Below are 22,064 nucleotides of genomic sequence, written 5' to 3'. Positions count from 1 at the left end.
AAAAAAAAGTAAGGGACTGTTCTCGTTTTTTGCTATAGTTTTGCCAATGTTGTGTTTTGGATCTTTTTCAAGTTCAATTTGGTGTATGTATTAATTTATGATCAGAAATACGTTGAAAACGGAAAAGGTTAGAAAAATTGATATTTTAAATTCTAAATAATTATTATTAAATTAAAAATTAAAACTATTAACAGGAGGGACTGGCGAAATTTCAACACAACGAAATCAATGTTTAGGGGGTAAAATTTTTTTCTTGACAATATTTGGTATTTAAAATTTATAATTTAAAAAATTAAATAACAAAAAATTTGTTTTTAAAATAAAAATCGAAATTTTCGAAAAATTAAAATTTGAACTTCTCTTATAATTTCTATTATTTTTCATTGACAAATTTTTTATACTCATTGTTTCTTCATTCTGAAAAATCAATCGTATATAAAATTTTAAATTTATTCACGCTTCAAATATTTTTCTTCAAATTTTAGTATTTTAATACTGTTCTTAAATAGAAAGAGCCTATTGTTTATTTTCATACAATACATTTTGTCGGAAAAAACGAAAAAATCCAATTTCAATTTTCTGTCCTATAAAACTTTACAGCTTTAGAGAACGACCTACTTTTTATTTTCATTCAATTTAAAAAATCTGTTTTAAAAAAAAAAAAAAATTCAGATTAAAATGCAAGTAATTCTGCGAAATTTAACTTTATATCCATTTTAAAATTTATCCAATTACAATTAACATACAACAGTTTTATACAATTATTTACATAGCCTTAAAATTTGTTTTTGAAAAAACGTTTTTCAAAATTGAATGAAAATAAAAAGTAGGTCGTTGTCAATTAACAAACTTTGATAGGGATGGAAAAAAAAGTGTTAACTTAAAAGCAAAAATTGGATTTTTCTACAAATTATCAGATTTTTTAAATTCTCAATTTTCTCTTCACTTTCAAAAATTCTAGTGTTTTGAATTTTGTTTTTGTTTTCAAATATTTGAAAATTAAAAACGGCTTTTTTGGTCATAATTTTTTTTCCCCATTTTTCCTTTAAATTCTTCTTTTTAGAATTCATCAAATTTTTTTTACTTATGTATGTACATAATATATTTTCTGGTCTTTTAATTGTTCACTACAAAGTTTCTTAATAATGATAATAATTTGATTAAATAATTAATAATTTTGTTAAAGTCCTTTAAATTTGTTATAAAAACAATTTTAGGACAATTTGATTTTTTTTATTAGTAGAAGAATAAAAAAAAACCCTTGTCATCGACTTTCGTTTTCAAAATAAAATACTCTAACAAAAAATACGATTTTTTAGAAACAAAAAAAAAAAAATTGATTTTTTCAGCCCTGGTATTTTTTTTTTGTTGATTTGAAAAAAAATTTGACAAAGACGAAGAAATATATTTTTCGAAAAAAGAAAGTGATATTAGATTTTTATAAAATATTTTGCATATATTTTATTAATTATAAAACAGGCTCAGACTCTTTCGGCATTTCGACCCTTTTCGGATTCTTGTATGCAGTGGAGATGGATCAGTTGGTTGGGTTCTTTCGGAGATTGATCGGTTAGGAATGCACGTGAGTAATCGCAGGAATCCAAATCTCGTGCATTTCTTTTCTTTGTTTTTGCTTTAATTACACATTTTCTGACCTGCGACAAATTCTTCTTTTGAAAATTTTTATTATGATTTCACATTCGAACTAACCTATTTCTCTCAATTTATTATTAAGATTTTATTTCTTCTACTGTGGCGTAGTTTTTTCTAAGTTTTTTTTTTTTAAATAATTTATTTCTCTTTTCTTCTAATAGTGTTTTACTTGAATGATCTTCGTTTCTTTCTGGATAACGAAATGTTTTTTTGTTGTTGAGAAAATTTGACAGTTTTTCTTACTTTCTTTTTTTCCTGTTTTGAGTGAGTATTTTAATTGGCGGTGCATGAATTTCCCATAAAAAATCATTAATTAGAATTTTTATTTTAAAGTATTTAAATTAGAAATAATTTTTTTTTAGACGAATTTCACAATTATCGAATTTTTTTGTTGAGACAGAATTTTTATTTTACAGTCATTTTCTTAACATGACTTTTAATTTAAAAAAAAATTTTAATTTAAAAGAATTTTAATTAACAAAATTCTCATTCAATTTGAATTTTATGTCATTTGAATTTTTAAATTGAAATAAATTCTAATTCACCGAATTTTAATTTTCTCAATTTTTATTTGTACGAATTTTAAATTGATAGAATTTTTAATAAGTCAAATTTTTATTTGTCCAAAATTACAAATATCCAAATAAACAATCGATAGAAAGATTTTGGCACAATTTTTAATATTTTTTAATTTTAATTAATCAATTAGAAATTATAAAAAAAAAATCGTCATTGGTATTTTAAAAATTCGTAAAAATTAAAATTCGGTGAATTGGTCTTTCTGACACTTAAAATTTTAAATGACATAAAATTCGATTGAATGAGAATTCTGTTAAATTAAAATTAAAATTCTGTTACATAAAAATTCGTATAAATAGTAATTCTATTAAATGCTAATTCAAAAAAGGAAAATTCGTCTAAAAAAAAATTTTTATTCTAATAAAATTCTTTAAAATAAAAATTCTCATTAATGATTTTTATTGGATAATCATGCGCTCCTTTTAATTTGATTTTATTTTGATTGCACCATTTTTCTTCTTTTTCTCTCTCTCTCTTTCTCTTTCTTTCTCTTGCGTTTTTCAAATTGTCGAATTTTCTATAGCATGGCGTGTCTCTCTTTTTCTTTTATTGCAGGTGCAATCATCGACTGAGCTTTTGCACCTCTTTAGTTGCGCTAAAGTTATCTAACTTTCTTTCTAGGCGGTAAGTCATCAAAGAATGTGGCACTATTTATTTTGTCTTCTGAATTATTTTGTTTTTTTCTGCCTGAATTTGAAAAAGCAGTTTTTGTTTTTGAAAAAGATTGACACACATTTTTTGTTATTGTTAATTGATAAGGAAGTTCGCTCTTTTTTTTTGGCAATTTTATGTTATTTGTAATATGTTTAATATAATTTGAGAACGATATTTTTTTAATCCAATTTTCCTTGATGATTTTATTTTAATTTTTCAATAGTGAAAATTTGCTGTATTATTTTTTTTTTTTAGAAACAATGTCAAGTTGGAGTATTACCGTTGGGAACTGGTAATGATTTGGCGCGAGTTTTAGGATGGGGTGCGTCATGCGATGATGATACACATTTGCCACAACTTTTAGAAAAATATGAAAAAGCCAGTACAAAAATGTTGGATCGCTGGAGTGTTATGACATTCGAAAGAAGTATATCGTTACCATGTCGTAAATTATCAATGAATCAAACTGATTTGCCTTTGAGTTCGGCATTAGTACAAGAATATGAGGATAGTGTTCTTTCGCATATAACAAATATTTTGCAATCAAATCAAGATAATTTAATTATATCAAATGCCAAGTGAGTTTTTAAATGAAAAAAAAAAGAAATTCTTTCTATAGATGAAAAGTAAACAATTTTTTTAATATTTTCTTTATATTTTTAGAATTTTATGCGAGACAGTAAAAGATTTTACGGCACGAGTTATTGATATAAGTTTTAATTCTGGTGATCAACAACTTGCCGAAAAATGTGATATTGTTCAACAAAAATTGAATTCATTGATTAAAATCTTACATATCGATGATAATGACTATCAGGATATTGAAGACGATAGAGAGTTTAGTAATTTTAGAGCTGAAAACATTCCATCATTAGATCATCAAGAAAAGGGTGTTTTAGAAAAACCCGAGAAGGATATTACTAATTTAAAAAGAGTTCGTAAAAGAAAAGATTTTATGGATAAGGATGCTTTATTATCCAGGTATTTGGAAACTAATTAATAAAATAAATAAACAGAGTTGCTATGAATCAGTGAAAAGTCAGGGAATTTTATAAAAAGTACTGGAAAAACATCAATTTTTTCTTTTTAAATCACAGAGACAAATTTTCAAGATTTCAATAAAGTTTTAAAAACAAATTTTCAAAAATAATTTTAAGTTACATTAAAAAAAAAAAAGAAAATTTTTCCAGTCTAATTTATGCACATTATTCGAATTCAGAATTTTGGAAAATATTTTAAATAATTAAATTTTCAAAGAATTTCATTAAATTTATTAAAATTAAATTATTCAACAAAGAACTTTAGATAAAAATTTTAGAAATAATTGCATTTCGAAAGAAGAGTTTGAGGTAAAATTTTTTGAAATAATAATTAAATTTCAAGAGATTATTAATTGAAACTTACATTTTGAATTGGTGAAATTTTTTCAAAAACTTTAGACAAAAATTGAATTTTAGTGAATTTTTAATTGAAAACTGTTTTAAATCATGTAGATTTCGAAATATTTGTTTGAATTTTTGAAATTATTGAAAATAATTGATTTCGAAAACAATTCAAGTTAATATATTTTTTTTAATAATTCAATTTTAAAAAATAAAAAAAAAGTCGAAAAAGTTGTGCAATCCGATGCCTGTTATTGAAAACTTCTTGAAATATTTTCATTAGGGTCAGGGAAAGAATTTTAATTTTAACTGGAAAATCAGGAAAACGTCAGGGAAAAGCAAAGTAATATTTTTGTGTCAATCCTGATAAATAAAAAATACTAATTAATTAAATTAACAATTTAATTAGTTTTCAATTATTTTTTTTTTTAATTATCTTTTTAAAGGGCCGACAGTTTGAAAAGAGCAATTCGAAGTTTTGCAGAACTTACAGAACTTTCTAGTGAAGAACAATCAATGAAGAGAAATTTAATGAGTTATGGTAAAAATTTATTTTATAATTAATTTAGAAAAGAAATTCGGAAAAAAAATTCCGAAATAATTTCAAAGAATATTTATGAATTTCCTGATTTTTATTTCAGATAAAAAGGCAAATTTGGATCTTCCTCTTGTGGCAACATTACATTCTATAAGTAGTACAGATTCTTCCTTGTGTTCCAGTCCAACTCCAAATGTTGCGTCTCTTAGTCCAATGCCCGATTTGAGAAGAGATTCTCAAGCCGATGAAATGTTGACATTACCGGCACCAGATGGTTTTGCTGACAGCAGAAGAAATAGTTCCAACATGCCTCAAGTGTAAGAAACAAATTTTTTATTTAATAGAATAAAAAAATTACAAGATTTTTCTAAAAATAGGCCGCAACAATTTTTACGTGAAATATAGTTGAGTTGACCCTTTACATTTTTTTTTTTTTATTTTACATAATTTAATTTCAGAGCTTTCAGTTTTGAAGCACCAATGGTGGAGAAAGCATTATTAACAGAATTAAAAAAAATACAAAATGAAATAATGACAAATGGAGATGAATTTCAAATTGAAACCCAATCTGATATTCAAGTGACAGTAACACCAACGACATTAGATACAAGTTCACCAACTGATGATACCACAATTCAGGATGCAATGATTTCACCTGATTCGGAAACTGCATTTTCTAAAAATGCATCACTTGAAAATATGCATCGAATGCAAAGTGATGTTAAAATTGATCCAATAAAGGGAAGTTGTAGTAACAGTATTATTAGTCTCGACAGCACAGTTTCTGATACTATGGATTCAAAAAGTCTCAATGTGAAAAATAGCGAAAGTGAAATTGGTAACGATTATTAATTGATTTCAAATTTTTTTCTAAATTTCAGACATCACAGTTATAATTATTTTTCTAACTTTTTTTTTCGGTTTTGTCACTTTTTTCCACCTATTTTGATGATTTGTCCCCTTTTTCCCATATATTTTTTTTTTTATAAAAAATGTAGAATTTTTTTTTATTAATATTCCGAATAATGTTTATAAGAGCTATTTTTCAATTAAAAATTTTATGAAATTCAATAATTATCAAAATTAAAAGAAAAATCACCAAATAAAGTACCAAAAATTTTTAATCAAAATCACTTAAAATTCAACTATTTTCAAATATTTCACTATTCAAAAATTCAATTATTTTTAATAATTTTAATATTTCTTTAAAAATTCAATTATTTAAAAAAGTTTCAAACAAAAACTTTAAAATTGAATTGTAAGAAAATTAAAAAAAAAAAACTACAGCAGTTTAAATTTGCAGAAAATTTATTTCAAATTTTCTGCAATTCAATTATTTAAAAAAAAATTTAATTTAAAAATCTGTAAAATTTAATTATTATCCAACCAAGTTTTTTTTTAAAATTAAAACTAAAAAGTATGCCAAAATTTTAAATTGGAATAAAATGCTTAAATTAGACTTCAATAAATTTTAAAACTGGAACTTGAAGAATTTTTTTTGAAATTTGTCCTACATAATTAAAATTCCAAATAAATTTTCTTGATTATATTCTTATAGAATTATTTTTATTAAGGAATTAATACAATAAATTTAATGTTTAATAACATTAGTTATTTAAAGTAAAATATTTATTAACTAATTATTAAATTAAAAAAAAAAAATCCCAACTTTTTTTTTTAAACGTCATTTATTCTAATACAGACACAAATTCTCAAATATAAAATTATTAAAAATTATTGTTATAAAAAGTTTATTTCTTCTAATTTTTATTAAATCAAATTATTATACCTACAACATAATTATTATTATTAAAAATTTCTACATTAAATAATTATTTTTTAAACGAATTGTAATTTCATAGAATCTACTGCCTATTATAATATAAAGAATAAAAGTTCAAAAATTTTATTATAATCAAATTTACTTTCTAGCAAAGAGTTCAGAACTGTAAGAAATTATATTTTAGAATATATTGTTATTATAACTTTAAATACATATTAATTTCTTATTTGTTATATTTTTTTTTTGTCCCCATTTTTAAGAAAAAAAAATTCTCCTTTTCACCTTTTTTGATGTGAAAAGTTATTGTGATGCCTGAAATTTAATATTTTCTCATTTTCTCTTTTTTGGATAATTTCTCTAACTATTTTCAGGTCATATAGACAGCGATATTCTCGATTCGACAAAACAGTCCGACAGTCCGGAAATTGGACACATTGACTCGGCGGAAAATTCCGAAATATACGAGACACAATCGGAAAGTATGATTGATGATTTAAGTTCATTGGGACAAGATTTAATAAGTACAATAATGGGCGAAAAATATGATTCTGTACGTGAATGTTTAGAATCGGAGAATGTTGAAAAACCAGCGAAAAAATATTGTAGTCTCGCTCAATTTGCTGAGGGCAGTGATATTGCAAGAAGATCATTTAAAAAACCATCGAGAAATATTAAAATTGATCAGGAAATGTTATTTGGCGGGAAAAATCTTGAATTTCCATCGAATATATTAAAAATAAATAGCAATGAAAATGAAAAAAATGATAAACATTCACAGAGTGGTGAGAAAATAACAAATTTATTAAGTCCCGTTTGTTGTTTTACTGTTTCATCTGATCAAAATGTGACAAATGAATCACAACAAATATTTCCACCGACAATAAGTGTTATTGTCGATCCACCAAGTCCATCGGCATCAATTGGCAGTCGTCATGAGAAAGAAAATAAATTAAATTCCAAATTGAGACGATTGAGTGGTGAGAGTATGGAAAAATGTAAGTATTTTATAGCTATGTTATGTTATTTAGTTTCTTTTTTTTTGTTTCTTATTAGGAAAAATTTCATTTTAAAATTTTTCTTTAAAACCATTTTCATTCTGCAGTTTCAGTTTCATTCTTAAGATATTTCTTGTTTTTTCTTGAAACAATTCGTTTTTTATTTTTAACCACTTAGCTTTTATGTTTTGTTAAAAACTTTTTTTGGGGAATTTACTTGAAATATTACTATCCTCTTTTTTTTTTAAGTAAACGTCGAATTACCAGAATATGGATGTTCACCGCAAGCAACGAGGCGAATAAGCAGCGGTAGTTTATTAAAACCAAACGAAGTTGTATCGTTGGCAGCATCGGCTGCAAGACTTGGAGGATCGAGTTTAAGCCTTCGACACGAAAGAGCAAAATCAGTCGATAAAACGGAAGAAGTTAAAAAACTGCCAATTATTAATCCTCTTGTCCGATTGCCAATGTGGCCAAGTAAGTATAATGAAAATTTGAAATATTCAATTCAAATACTACTATTAATTCATTAAATTATTATTTACAAAATCAATAATTTTATAATTTAATTTTTTTTCAATTAAATTGTTTTATAATTAAAAAGTTTTTTAAGTGCAATATTTTGTTAATTCAATTATTTGTATATTCTAAAAAATTTTATTTAAATTATTTTTACACAATTTGTAATCTTTGATTACAATATTTATTAAACTGCAATTTATAATTCAAATTCTCCATTTTTCAGTGAGTTTCGTGCATAGAAAAAAAATAATTTTTTTTTGATGATTTTGCTGTTTTTATATCAAAATTATTATCCATACCATAATTTTTTTCACTTTTTTGAAAAATAATTCATTATTTGAATTCAATATTAAAATTTAGAAAAAAAAATGAAAAATATTTTTGAAATTAAAAAATAATTTAATTGCAAGATAATTTTTAAAAAAACCGCACCGAAAAATATTAAAATTAACGAGGAAATAATTAATAATTTAATTTAGAGAAATTATGTTTTTTAAAAACAATCAATATTTTAATATTTAATTTTTTAAATAATTAAATTTTATTGATAATTAACAAATGGTGTGAATTAAATTTTTTTTTAATTTTCAAATTTTGAAAAAAATAATAAATCATGAAGATGATTTGAAGATTTAAAAAAAAATCTTCAAAAGTCATAATTTTTCTTCAAAGAAATCATAATTTAAGATATCAATTTTTTACTATACTTCAAATTCGGGAAAATTTTAGAAGAATTTTGTATTTTTGTAAAAAATGTGGAAAAAAAGTTAAGAGGAGAGGAATTATAAGTAAGAAATAGATAGATAAAGATATTCATATATGTATAAGTTGGCTTTTTATGTATTAAGAAGAAAATTGTAAAGGTCCTTAAAGAGGACATGCAATGAAATAAATTATTATTATTATTATTATTATTATACTATTTCCAATTCAAATAAATTTAAAAATACCAGTCATGCATTTTTAAAATTTAAATTTTAGGTATAAAATTTAAAAAAATTTTGATTTTTATTCTACAGAATTAATTATATTATTTATATTGATTAAATTCTGTAGTTTAAATGTTTTAAATTAAATTTGTTTTATTATATAACTTTAATAATTGTTTTATTAATCTTTTTTTTTCAATTTTATAGATGTCAGCGGAGGTGCTGGTTTAATAAGTCAAGCTTTACTTGCAAATGCAGATGCTCTTTGCGCAGCTGTTTCACCATTAATGGATCCAGATGAAACTCTCATGTATGAATTAATTTATATTTTTCGTATATAAATATATATATATGGGGCATTCTATTTTAAAATTATACCCCTAGTAAACAATTGACAATATAAGACATTTTTTAAATAATTATTTCTCCCATTTAATTAAATCAAATTACTTTTGCAATGAGTGGATTCGAAAGAGAAATTTCTATACTTTACAATTGTAAAAAAAATTTTCAAAAAAACATTTAAATAGTATAAAAAATTTAGTTTGAAGGTTAAACTTGTAAATATCTCAAAAACACGTTGTCTCCGATTTTGACAAAATCTATGTCAAAAGAAAGCTTAAATATTCTATTTTTTATTTCCGTAAAGTTTATAATGGACATTTTCGAGAATTTCCAGAAATTAATTAAAATTCTCAGACGTTTCGGAGGTTAAAAAGGATTGAAATTTGTATGAATGGAGAACCATTTCTTTAAGAGCGGATTTTGTTTTTTAAATTTAATTTCCATTAACCTTACATTATTACATCACTTGACATTAGAGAAAAAAAATATTGTAAACAATAAATATATTGATCTTTAGCTATTTGCAATTAAAAATTTTTCAAATTTAAAAAAATTATTAAGATTAAAATTGAAGTTTTAAAATTTATTTATTTAAAAATTTCGTAAAAACAAATGCCGCTGTATTTGAACAGAGATTCTCTATTCATGCAAATTTCAACCCTTTTTAACCTTTGAAACGTCTGAGAATTTTAATTAATTTCTCGAAATCCTCGAAAATGTCCATTATAAACTTTACGGAAATAAAAAATAGAATATTTAAGCTTTCTTTTGACATGGATTTTGTCAAAATCGGAGACAACGTGTTTTGAGATATTTATAAGTTTAACCTTCAAACTAAATTTTTTATGCTAATTAAACGTTTTTTTAAAAAAATTTTTTTACATTAATAAAGTTTAGAAATTTCTATTTCGAAACCACTCATTGCAAAAGTAATTTGATTTAATTAAATGGGAGAAATAATTATTTAAAAAATGTCTTATATTGTCAATTGTTTACTAGGGGTATAATTTTAAAATAGAATGCCCCATATATAATACAATATATTAAAATAACTCAATTATTATTTTGTTTATTATAAATAGGGAAGGTTATTTCGAACGATGTGTTATGAATAATTATTTTGGCATTGGAATTGACGCGAAAATAAGTCTTGATTTTCATCATAAACGAGAGGAACATCCAGAAAAATGTAGATCACGTGCAAAAAATTATATGTGGTACGGAGTTTTAGGTTCTAAGCAATGGCTACAAAAGACATATAAAAATTTAGATCAAAGAGTTCAATTAGAATGTGATGGTCAAAGAATACCTTTGCCTTCATTACAAGGAATTGTCGTTTTAAACATTCCAAGGTAAGACAAAAAAAAAAACATTTTTTTTTGTACAATTTTCTAATTGAAATTTTTTTATTTTAAATTTTATTTTAAATTCGTTGATTATTAATATTTATTTCTTTGTAGCTTTATGGGTGGTACAAATTTTTGGGGTGGTACGAAAGAAGGTGACATTTTCTTAGCGCCCTCATTTGATGATCGAATTTTGGAAGTTGTTGCTGTATTCGGTTCCGTTCAAATGGCTGCATCTAGATTAATTAATTTGCAACATCATCGAATTGCACAGTGTCATAGTGTACAAATAAATATACTTGGAGATGAGGGCGTTCCAATACAAGTTGATGGAGAGGCGTGGATTCAACCTCCGGGAATAATAAGAATTATTCATAAAAATCGAATGCAAATGCTTTTTAGAAATCGGGTAACTATATTTATTCTTTTCTATTTTATTAATTTTTTTTTTTTGTTATTTTATTTGTTTCGTTAGATTCTTATTTTTAATCACAATAATTTTTGAAAATATTAGAAGAATCAAAAAATTTTTTAATGAAATTTGAATTGTAAAAATTAAAAATTGTAACAAACAATAAAAAATTGTTTATACAGGCACTTGAAACATCACTTCGAGCATGGGAGGAGAAACAACAAAAAGTCTCAGCAGTCTCGCAATCATCGTCAACATTAAGCAGTACTACTTCACAGTCACGAACTCATTTACAAATAGATGGAAAACAATTGTTACTTACTGATGAGGAAATGAGTATTTTACTTGGTTTCATTGAAGTTGTTACGACTTTGGTTAAATGGGTGAAGTTACTTATTATTTCACATCCAAGTCTTGAACCAGATCTTTATCAAATTGCAGCGAGAACTGCAGTTGCACTTGAAAAAGTTCATCCTGATGGAAAAATTTTACAAGGGGTTAGTTATTCTTTTTTTTTTTAATGAAAATAAAAAAACAGAAATTAAAAATACAAAAAAATTAAATTATTAAATAAAAAGGAAATTATTTTAAAAAAAAGGTCAATTATTTTCTTCTTTTTTTTTCTATAGACGAATTTACGACCCGTTGTCACTGACTTGGTTTCCACTGCCAGACAATTGTACGAAGAATCCTGTGAATTATTAAGAGACAAAGCGCACAATTTAGTAAGAATCTATTTATATTATTTTTTATTTAACTCTACTTTTTTTTATTAATTTCAGGGTGTTCAGCGAACTTTGAAATTTTTGAAAAGTGTTTTAATTTTTTTGCGCTTCAAAACATTGACGGAATGTTGAAAAATAATTTATTAGTTTAAGAATTTTTTTTTTTTTAAATTTCTGAATTTTTTTATAATTTAGAGAACACAAAATTACAAATTTTCATCTTTTCTAAAAAACTGATTCAATAATATTGATCCGAGCTTGAATTTATTAAACATTTTCATTAATTTAAAAATTATTTGGTTCAAATGTCAATAAATCCAAATTTTCAATTAGTTGAAGCATTTATTGATTAAAAATTGTAATCGATTTAAATTTAAATTAATTCTAACTCTAATCAACCGTCAATACAATGAAAAAAAATGTAATTTATTTAAATTATTCGAATTTCAATTTGATTAAATTTAAATGTCGAATTATTCGATTTCTATTGAAATTTAATTAAATTTTTTTGACAGGGAAAATTTTTCTAATTTCAGGAAAATTGAAAATTTTTTTCTTATGGCAACTTTAAATTTATTAAAATTATCAATTAAATAAGTTAATAAATTAGTTATTATAGTAATAAGAACTTAATTATTGTTTTTCTAATATTTTTTTTTGCACTTTATAGAAATTACGAGAAGATCTTGAAAACAAATTATCCCTTTCCCTGGCAACAATGGAGCAAGAATTGCGAAAATGTATATTTGACGAAGGTGGCACTTGTCTCGTGTATCTACAACATTTACCACCTGAAGATCAGGTAAAGAATTTTAATTATTTATTATTAATTAATATTTCAATTTTTTTACAATATCAAACATTCTATTGTTTATTCTCCTTTATCCTCAAATTTATTGCGTATAAATTTTTTTTTTAAACTTTGTATTTTTTCAATATTTCATTTTATTTATGTCAGTTTCAATTTTTTTTTTCTACATAGACGAATTTTGTTTTTAACATAATTATCGACATTTCAGAATTGCGTTTCTTCATAAAAAAAATAATAAAGAAACTTAAGGTGTGTGAATTAAGAAAAAATATTAAATTCCTGCTTTTAAATATTACTATACTTGCTCCCCCCCCTTTTTTTTGTTCGTTATGTAAATAATTTAACAGTCGGTGTTATTTCCATATTTTGCATGGAAGTTCAAGTTGAAAATTCCAAATAGGCAAAAAAGTTGATTTTTTTTCAACCACCACATATGTATAAAATTATTATTTATTATTTAATTATTACCAATATATATATATATATATATTATATATATAATTACGTGTAACCAGAATTAATAATTTTAAGGGAGATTCAATATACCGTAAAATATAAACTGAAACTAAAAATTGTTTTTATGTATTTAGACAATAATAATATAAATTAATTTTAATAAGTTTTAATTATATTTTTGAAACAACAATGAACCTCGGAGTAAATGTTTTGATTTATTTTCTGAAAGATTATTTTTAGTCAAAAAAAAAAAATTTTAGTCGACATTTTGAAAGTATCATCTTGAATTTTAAGATTTAAAAAACGGGTGAATTTCCCATAAATAAAATTTTTATTTTAAAGAATTTTATTAGATACCTATAGTTATTTTTTAGACGAATTTTCATTTTTCGATAAAGAATTTGACAAAATTTCTTTTGAAACGAATTTTTACTAAACACCATTTTTAAATGTCGAATTTTTTATTTGACAGAATTTTTATTTTACCAAATTTCTCTTTGCCAAAATTTTTATTTAAAAAATTCTAATTTAGCAGAATTCTCATTCAACAGAATTTTAAATGATTCGTATTTTTAAATGCCAAAATTTTCAATTTATCGAATCTTCATTTGTTTGAATTGGCACGAAATCTTTTTATCGATTGTTTGTTGCAAAAAATGGAAATTAGACGTTTTCAGAATTCTATCAAATAATAATTCACACTGTTTTTTTTTAAATAAGAAAATAGACTATTTAAATAATTCTCAAATTGAAGGAATGGGAAAACAATATTTGTAATAAAAATAGAATCAAATGTTTTAAAAAATTCTATTTTTGTTCTTTCAAATTATACCTATACATATATATATAAATATCAAAATTAATTCATATTATTGTTTTATTATCTGGTTTATAAAAGCATTTTTAAATTACGTCGGCGAAATTCACAATTATGATCAACGATTTAGAAGAGAAAAATATATTTCTGTGAAAATTATTATAAATTTTGGTCCAAAAAAAAAAAAATTTTATAACGTTTCTCAATCGCACAATTTTTAAGCCTTTGAGGACATTTTTTTGTTATCTCATGCATAAGTTCCTTGATTGTTAAAACTGAATATTGGACAAATTTTTTCCAATTTATTTTAATAAATTTTTAATTTCAAACTCTAATTTTGAGACAAAAAAATTTTAATTAGTTTCGTTGAAAAACTTGTTTAAAAAATCAAAAATCCTGATTTTTTAATAAAAAATTTGATCCTGAATGGGTTTAAAGAAAAAATTTATAGGCAAAAAATACATTATTATTTTTTGAATGAACAACATTTTTTTTCATTCGTTGATCATAAACGTTATCAGGTTTGACACGGATCAGGGAAATCAGGGAAAAATCAGGGAATTTTACGAAAAGTACTGAAAAAATATCAAATTTCTAAAAATACTACTAAAATTATAATTTTTGAAATTTTCAATTCAAACTTTTGCTTCAAAAAATAATTGTCGTACTTTTTTTTTAATTTGTAGGCCTCGGATCGACTTTTGAAAGAAAAAAAAGTCATTTTAGTCGATTTACATTACAAGAACAGTATAAAAAGTTCATTTTTTATTTTCAAAAATTAATTTTATTAATTGATTAAATATTTTATTATTATTAACAATTTGTTATTAGAAATTAAATAAAATTTATTAATTCCATAGTAAGAATGTTTCACAGAAATTTTTTTCAAGAATTTTTCTTTTTAAACCACCAAATTAAACTCAGACAAATTTTCCAGATTTCAATTAAGTTTCAAAACAAATTTTCAAAAATAATTAAAAGTTACATTTAAAAAAAAAAAGAAAATTTTTCAAGTTCAATTTATGCACATTATTCGAATTCAAAATTTCGAAAAATGTTTTAAATAATTAAAATTTCGAATAAAAAATTTCAATAATATTAAAATATTATTGAAAAAAAAATTAATTTTAAATGAAAATTTGTGAAATAATTGAATTTGAGAAGATTTTTAATTAAAATTTTTAAAATAATTGAATTTGAAAAAGTTTGATTTAAAATTTTTAGAAATAATTAAATTTCAGGAGATTTTTAATTGAAAGATTTATAATGTTTTCGAAAAATTTGTTTTAAATTATTAAAAATAATTGATTTTGTAAACAATTCAAGTTAATTTTTTTTTTTTCTAATTCAATTTTAAAAACAGGCTTCACAATTATCTTAAACTATTTTTCAATTCAAATTTTTATAAAATTTAATAATTGTTTATAATTTTAAAAAATTTAGCAAATAAAATTACCAAAAAATTAGCAAATAAAATTACGAAAAAATTTTTTATTCAAAATCACTGTAAATTTAATTATTTGCAAAAATTTCAATTATTTTTATAATATTCTTCGAAAATTCAATTATCTGAAAACATTTTTCATTTAAAAACTTATAGAATTCAATTTTTTATATGTGATTTCTAATAAATTCTTCATCAACAGAAATCACTAAAAATTTCTCCTATTATAAAATGTTAAATTAAAATTATTTAATAAATTATTTTTAGTTCTGTAAAATTTAATTATTGTCTGAAAATTAACAAAATCTTTTGAAATTCAATTATTTTTAAAAATTTCAATTTTAACTCTTTCAAAATTATTATTAAAAAAAAATTTTATTTTAAAAATCTGTAAAACTTGATTAAGTATTGCCTCTGACATTTTTTTTGACCATCAAAACTAAAAACTATGACAAAATTTTTAATTCGAATAAATTGCTTAAATCAGGCCTACTTAGATAAAATTTTGAAAATTTGTCACTTACAATTACTTAGTTTGATTCTGAAATATTCGAAATAAATTTTCTTGATAATATTTTTATATAGAATTATTCTCATTACAGAATTAATATAAAATTAATTTAATATCTAATAACATTAGTTATTTAAAATAAAATATTCATTTTTTTTAAATATTAAGTTTTATTAAAATAAAAAAAATCGACTTTTTCGACATTTTTGGAATATAAACTAAAACGACTGTTTTTGTTCCTTAAATTCGATTCGAAGCCTGTAAAAAATTTTTTAAAAAAAGTCGTAAAATTCGTGCAATCCGAGTTCTGTTATTGAAAACCTCTTGAAATATTTTTATTAGAGTTAGGGAACAAATTTTCATTTTGTCTAGAAATCAGAGAAAATTCAGGGAAAAACCAAAATAATATTATTGTGTCAACCCTGGTTATAAACTTCACCGACGTTTTAAATTACAATTATTATCTAATATTGAATCTCATCCTTAAAATAATCGTATATTGTGCATATTGTACAAAGTCCCTGCTATACAAGTTGTCAGAAACCTGATATGTATATTTATTAAAAAAAAAATAATAATAATAATAATAATAATGTTTTTTTTAACAATATCAAAAAAAAAAAAAAAAAAAATATTGTCTTTTAACAATATTTTTTTTTCAAATTAATTAAAAATTATTTTCTAACAAAATATTTTTGTTTCCTTTTTATTTGCATTATTCTCATCTTATAAAATTCAGAGCGACAAAAAAAATCGACATCGTGGACTATTTTGGTTGAAATTCCGTCGATCAATTGGAAATGCAGGCAATCATCCAGCGAGAGATCAAGTGACACATTGGGGTGTTCAGGAGGTATGCTGTTGGTTGGAGAATCTTCAACTTGGAGAATATGTCGATAATTTTGTTTCACACGATATTCGTGGACGTGAATTATTATCATTAGCCAGAAGAGATTTGAAAGAATTAGGAATAACAAAAGTTGGTCACGTAAAACGTATTTTACAAGCAATCAACGATCTTAATAGCTAATCATGCCATTTATTTATGGAAAAATATTATTTACAGTGCGATTGAAATATTTTAATTATTTCAAAATTTTATTCACAATTTATTTTCTTCTTAAATTATTTAATTATTATTCACTATTAGTTTTTAATAATTTATTTTTAATTTCTCGTAATTTGTAAAGAGAAAATTTTTGCAACAAATTTATTTCTTTTTATAGTACGAATCTTTTTTTTCTCCAGTTTATTAGTTTACTATAATTAGTTAATTATAAAATTTATAATTTTGATGATTAATTAATTATTACACTGAAAAAAGAATTGATGAGTAATTAATTAATTATCACAGGAAAAATGTTTTTTTTTTTTTTTTTTTTTTTTTGTCTTCAAATACTCATCATTCGATGATGTCAAAGAATTAAAAAAACAATCCAATCAAAGTTGATTGCGATTTTATGAAGTAAGTATTTATTATACTAAATAATATATTGAATAAAAAATGCCTATTTTTATTAAGGGCACGTTAAAAAAAGAAAATATTTGCTTTGAGCGAATACGTATATACAGTATTTCCTTCAGTAGTTTCGGTGCCAAAACTCTAGTCTCTTTTTATTAAAATATAATCAAAAATAAAATAAATGTACGTGTATGTTTTTCACGAACGTTTTAATTGTTTTTTTTTTTTTTTTCTCAAATCAAAGCGTATTGTTAATTGAAACAATACCGCTGCTTTGCACAAAATAGATAATGAGATTTAACGCTTTTTCTAGCACAAAACAAGGTTAGAAATTCGTAATTAAAAAAAAAATTGTACAAAGAAAAATGTTTGTTTTTTAATTTTTTTTTTAAAATAATTTTAATTAATATCTTTATTTAAAAAAGTAAATTAAGAAAATTTTTCTCTTGCCAAAAAAAGAATTGCAATTAAATTAGCAATAAAATTTCTCCTTTTTTTGTGAAATTATAAAAGCAAAAAACTCATTAAAATCGCTACGAATATAAATTTTATGTAAATGAGATAGTTTTATCTATATATATATATAGAGGGAAACTTATTATTAAGCTTCTTTTTTCAAACTCTTAGAATTAGTCGAAACTATCTCATAATAGAAAAATGATTTCTCTCGTAAATTTATAAACTTCTTATATAATATATTAATAGAGAACTGTAAAGATTTAAACTTCTTATACTCTATTGTAAATATCTTGTTTCTTGCCATGCTCGTCTGAAATATCGTTTATTTTCGAAGGAATTTTTTTTTTCGTTCTATTTGAAAAAAAAAATTCTTTTTTTTAAAAATTAAAACGATATTTCAATAATTATTATAAACGAGCAATTGTTATTGTCTTAAATCTTTTTTACAAATCTGTAATATCATAAATAAGTTCCTTCGTTAGAGAATTATAACTATAAGTATAATAATATATAATATTAAGCGTTTAATAATTGACAAGCGTTTCTAATTAAGATGGGAATTTTCATTTTTAATAGATCTCGGAAAAAAAAATAGTTCTTTATTTAATCGGTTTTTATAATTTAGAAAGCTGATGGAAAATTAAGAAAATAATTTTTGCTAAATATATATATTTTTAAAGAAAATATATTTCTTAAAGTTACTTTTTTTTTCATTAGGTAAAATTCTAAAATATGAAAATTCCCATCTAATTTTTTAATCAGAAACTGCTAACTATATAATTAAACTCAGAAAGTTAAACTTCCATGGAAGATTAAGCGTTTGACTGTATGGTGCCTCTATAATACAATTTTCAGTAACGATCTTATGCGCCTTTCTGTAAGTCTGTAAACTCGAAACTACTCAAATCTCGTTACCATAATTATTATAAATAATATTCTCTCGACAGTCATTGTAGATTTATATATACACTTTGAAAATTCGCACAGTTAAATGTGCTTTCGATGTGATACTGAGTTTACTCTTATATTTTTAATTATTTCTTTTTAAGTAAAAAATTTACAAAAAAAAAGAAAGAAAGAAAACTAGAAAAAGTATTTTAAAAAATACTTCTTGTTTCAAAATTCTTAGTATGAGAAACTTTTTTTTTTTTAAATAAAAATTTGGTACCTTTATCTGTGCGACAGTTTAGCATTTTTAGTATAAAGACTGATATGTAGAGAAACTATAATTTAAATAGCAAAATTCTTCTAAATTATTTAAAATTGAAAATTAAATTTAATTGAAAAAGTATACGCAATTTATTTTTGAATAATATAAAGGGAAAAAATTCTGTAAATATAATAACTTGAATCAAATCTCATAGTTTTTACTCTTTGAGAAAATTTGTTGATGAATGTGTAAAAAAATAGTTGCGATTATGATGATATGAAAACTTTCATTCTTGCCTGTAAATTAATAATAATTATACCGATAAAATACTCAATAATTAAAAGAAATATTGTAAATAAGTAAAAAAAAAAAAAAAATTTGTTTTGAAAGAGAAAACACATCAAGTAGAATCCTGGTTATTATTTTTTTTTTATTTGAAACAAAATATCGTTATAAGTGTAACTATTCCTCGAAGTAAATCAAAATTCGCTCATTTCTATATAAATAGAATATAGCGTAATTTTTATATTTAAAACAAAAAAAAAAAAAAACAATTCTAAATAAAAAAGTTGAATTAAAAAAGAAAATTCTAAACTGAGATTTTTCGAATACAAAGACATTTTTTACAATTTATTTTTTATTATATAATTTATCGACAAATTTTTTTTTTTTATTTTATAATATTATGAAATTATATTGAAAATCAAATCAAATTCAAAAAATATATATTACCGATAACTGGGGTAATTATACCGACAAAAATGCTAATTTTTATAAAAGTTGATTCTTTCGATTATTTTGGAGGATCGAAAAATGATTTTTTTTACTAGTCTTTTTACTCAACAAGTCAATAAAGAATTCAAGAATTTCAATTTTTTGTCGTTGCATTCTTTCAGAAAAAAAAAATCATAAGTATTTCAGTATGAAAAATTGACGAAAAATTATTTTTGAGCAATTTATAAATTTTTTTTTATCAATTAGAAATTTTATTTTTTTTGAAAAAATGTAAAAGTTTCAAAATTTATTGTTCAGAATCATGAAAAAAATAGTAAAAAATTATTATTATTGAAAAATAATAGAAATTATGATACTAAGTTGAAATTTTAATTTTGTTAATTATGAATTTTACTTCAAAATTTAGTAATTTATTATAAAAAATAATTTTTTTTCAATATCGAAAAAAAACAATCTAAGGAAAAAATTTTAGTATTTAAATTTAAATATTTACACACCAAGCGGCATTTTTTATAAATATTTTAAAATTCAAATTTTATTCATTAAAAACTGTCGATGGGTATAATAGCCCCATTGAATGTTATAATTACCCCCAGTTGACTATATTTATTTTCTGATAGATTTAAAAAACGAATTTTCGTTTTTTTTTCCCCAAAAAATTCATTTTTTCAATAATTTAAATTAGTATAATGTATAAAAATAATAATCAATAATAATAATTTTTCAGTTTAAAAAATAAATGTAAAAACAAAAACCTCAAGATAATCGCAAATTGATAAAAAAAAAAAAAATAGTGAAGTATATAAACTGAAGCTAAATTCTAAAAAAAGTATATAATTATGTAAAACAAAATGTGAGTGAATCGTGTGAATCTGATAAAATCTTTGTAAATTTTTTCAAAATTTTAATTTTAGCGCACATTTTTCCAAAAGAACAAAAAACTAAGTTCTTCAAAAAAAAAAAATAAATAAATAAAAATAATCTGCCTTACTAGTAAAAAATATTTATTTTATTCACAATAATTCTTTTTTACTTTCAATTTTATTCTATATATGTAAATTTTTTTTCTATCAGAAATTTATAATGTTCGTATATGTGATTTTTTTTTATTCTCAAAAAACTTCATTTTCAAAGATCTGAAAAAAATCACATTTAAGTATTAAAAAAAAAAAAAGTGTATTTAGTGATTGTTTTAAAAAAAATTTATTTAATATCTCTTTAAGTTTGAACATTCTGTGATAAAATAATAATACATAATAAAGTGTTGTATATTTTTCTTAAAATTAGTCTTACCAGAGATTTTCTCTCAACTCTTTTTCATAAATACATAAAAATAATATAATTTTAAAATAAAATTTTCATGTAACTTTAAAAATTTATAAGCTATGTATTTATAGTAATTTGTTTACAGGTTTAATATTTAAAAAAAAATTGTTCATTTTTAAATTATTATTTAGAAATTATTAGAAATTGAAATAATTCAAAACTATTTTTGAATATTAAAAATGAGTTTCTTTCATTAAGAACCAATTCTATCGATTCTATAATAATTAGAGTAGGTAATATAAGTTAAAAAAAAATTTTTGTAAAAAAAATATGAAATATATTATATATATATTATACAATTTATATAATATTTATTATGTAATAATTAATAATAAATTTATTATTATATAAATGATATATTTCATATTTTTTTGTGGTTAATACACATCGAAAAGCTCAGAAGTGTAATTTTTTGCGGAAAAATGAAAAAAAAAAAAAAAAAACAACAAAATTTTCCCTCTTAAAAAGTGTAATTTCCCTATTTATGGTACATAATAGTTGAAATATATAAATATATTAATTAGCTCATTCGAAATTTCCTATAATATAGCTTTTAAATTTTTAAAATCCAAAAGAGAAAAAGAAAAACTTATGATAGAAAAAAAGAGGGAAATTTTATGTGATTTTATATACTCAACTATAATATAATATAATCAATTTATAAACTTTTAAATCTTTGTTCTCTTCTGTCGTCCTAATTTAAAAAAAACTGATTACATTTCGAGATATTTGACAAAATGCGCTAATTTTATTTTGTCAAACAAAATTGCAATTTCTGTTTTTTTTCTTCCAAATATGCAAAAACTGTATATATGCGCTTGTTAAGTGTAAATTCGTCTTTTCTTTCACGGATAAAAAAAGACTCATTTTTCGTAGAAAAAACAAAAAAAAAAAAATGTAGATAGCATATTTTTAAATCAGGACAGCAGTATTCACTTAACTTTTCAGTGTATTCGAAATGTTAAATAAACTTGAATTTTTGAATCTATCATTTTTAATTATTTTCAAGTATAATTTTAATTTATTTCTT

General features: G+C 22.1%; 1 protein-coding gene across 8 annotated transcripts in view; it reads left to right on the top strand.

Annotated features, from left to right (window-relative positions):
* Positions 1-22,022, top strand: part of LOC127283781 (diacylglycerol kinase eta) — a 179,970-nt gene extending 157,948 nt beyond the window's left edge. For 7 of the 8 annotated variants that reach the window (XM_051308870.1, XM_051308867.1, XM_051308866.1 and 4 more), the window contains 15 exons: positions 1,480-1,582; positions 3,142-3,464; positions 3,550-3,867; positions 4,715-4,809; positions 4,910-5,123; positions 5,265-5,644; positions 6,961-7,584; positions 7,834-8,061; positions 9,243-9,345; positions 10,463-10,732; positions 10,841-11,135; positions 11,321-11,635; positions 11,768-11,863; positions 12,534-12,665; positions 16,642-22,022. In XM_051308870.1, the coding sequence (XP_051164827.1) occupies positions 1,480-1,582; positions 3,142-3,464; positions 3,550-3,867; positions 4,715-4,809; positions 4,910-5,123; positions 5,265-5,644; positions 6,961-7,584; positions 7,834-8,061; positions 9,243-9,345; positions 10,463-10,732; positions 10,841-11,135; positions 11,321-11,635; positions 11,768-11,863; positions 12,534-12,665; positions 16,642-16,932 (3,787 nt within the window). In that variant the 3' untranslated portion in view covers positions 16,933-22,022. The remainder of the gene's footprint in view (positions 1-1,479; positions 1,583-3,141; positions 3,465-3,549; positions 3,868-4,714; positions 4,810-4,909; positions 5,124-5,264; positions 5,645-6,960; positions 7,585-7,833; positions 8,062-9,242; positions 9,346-10,462; positions 10,733-10,840; positions 11,136-11,320; positions 11,636-11,767; positions 11,864-12,533; positions 12,666-16,641) is intronic. The other variant, XM_051308868.1, reaches the window with a different exon arrangement.
* The last annotated feature ends 42 nt before the right edge of the window (positions 22,023-22,064 follow it).

Source organism: Leptopilina boulardi, unplaced genomic scaffold (assembly GCF_019393585.1).
Source record: "Leptopilina boulardi isolate dan_hultmark-lab unplaced genomic scaffold, ZJU_Lbou_2.1 LbouV2_310, whole genome shotgun sequence".
Lineage (NCBI taxonomy): Eukaryota > Metazoa > Arthropoda > Insecta > Hymenoptera > Figitidae > Leptopilina > Leptopilina boulardi.
The sequence above is the reverse complement of the archived record's forward strand: the minus strand, read 5'-3'. Positions and strand labels throughout refer to the sequence as shown.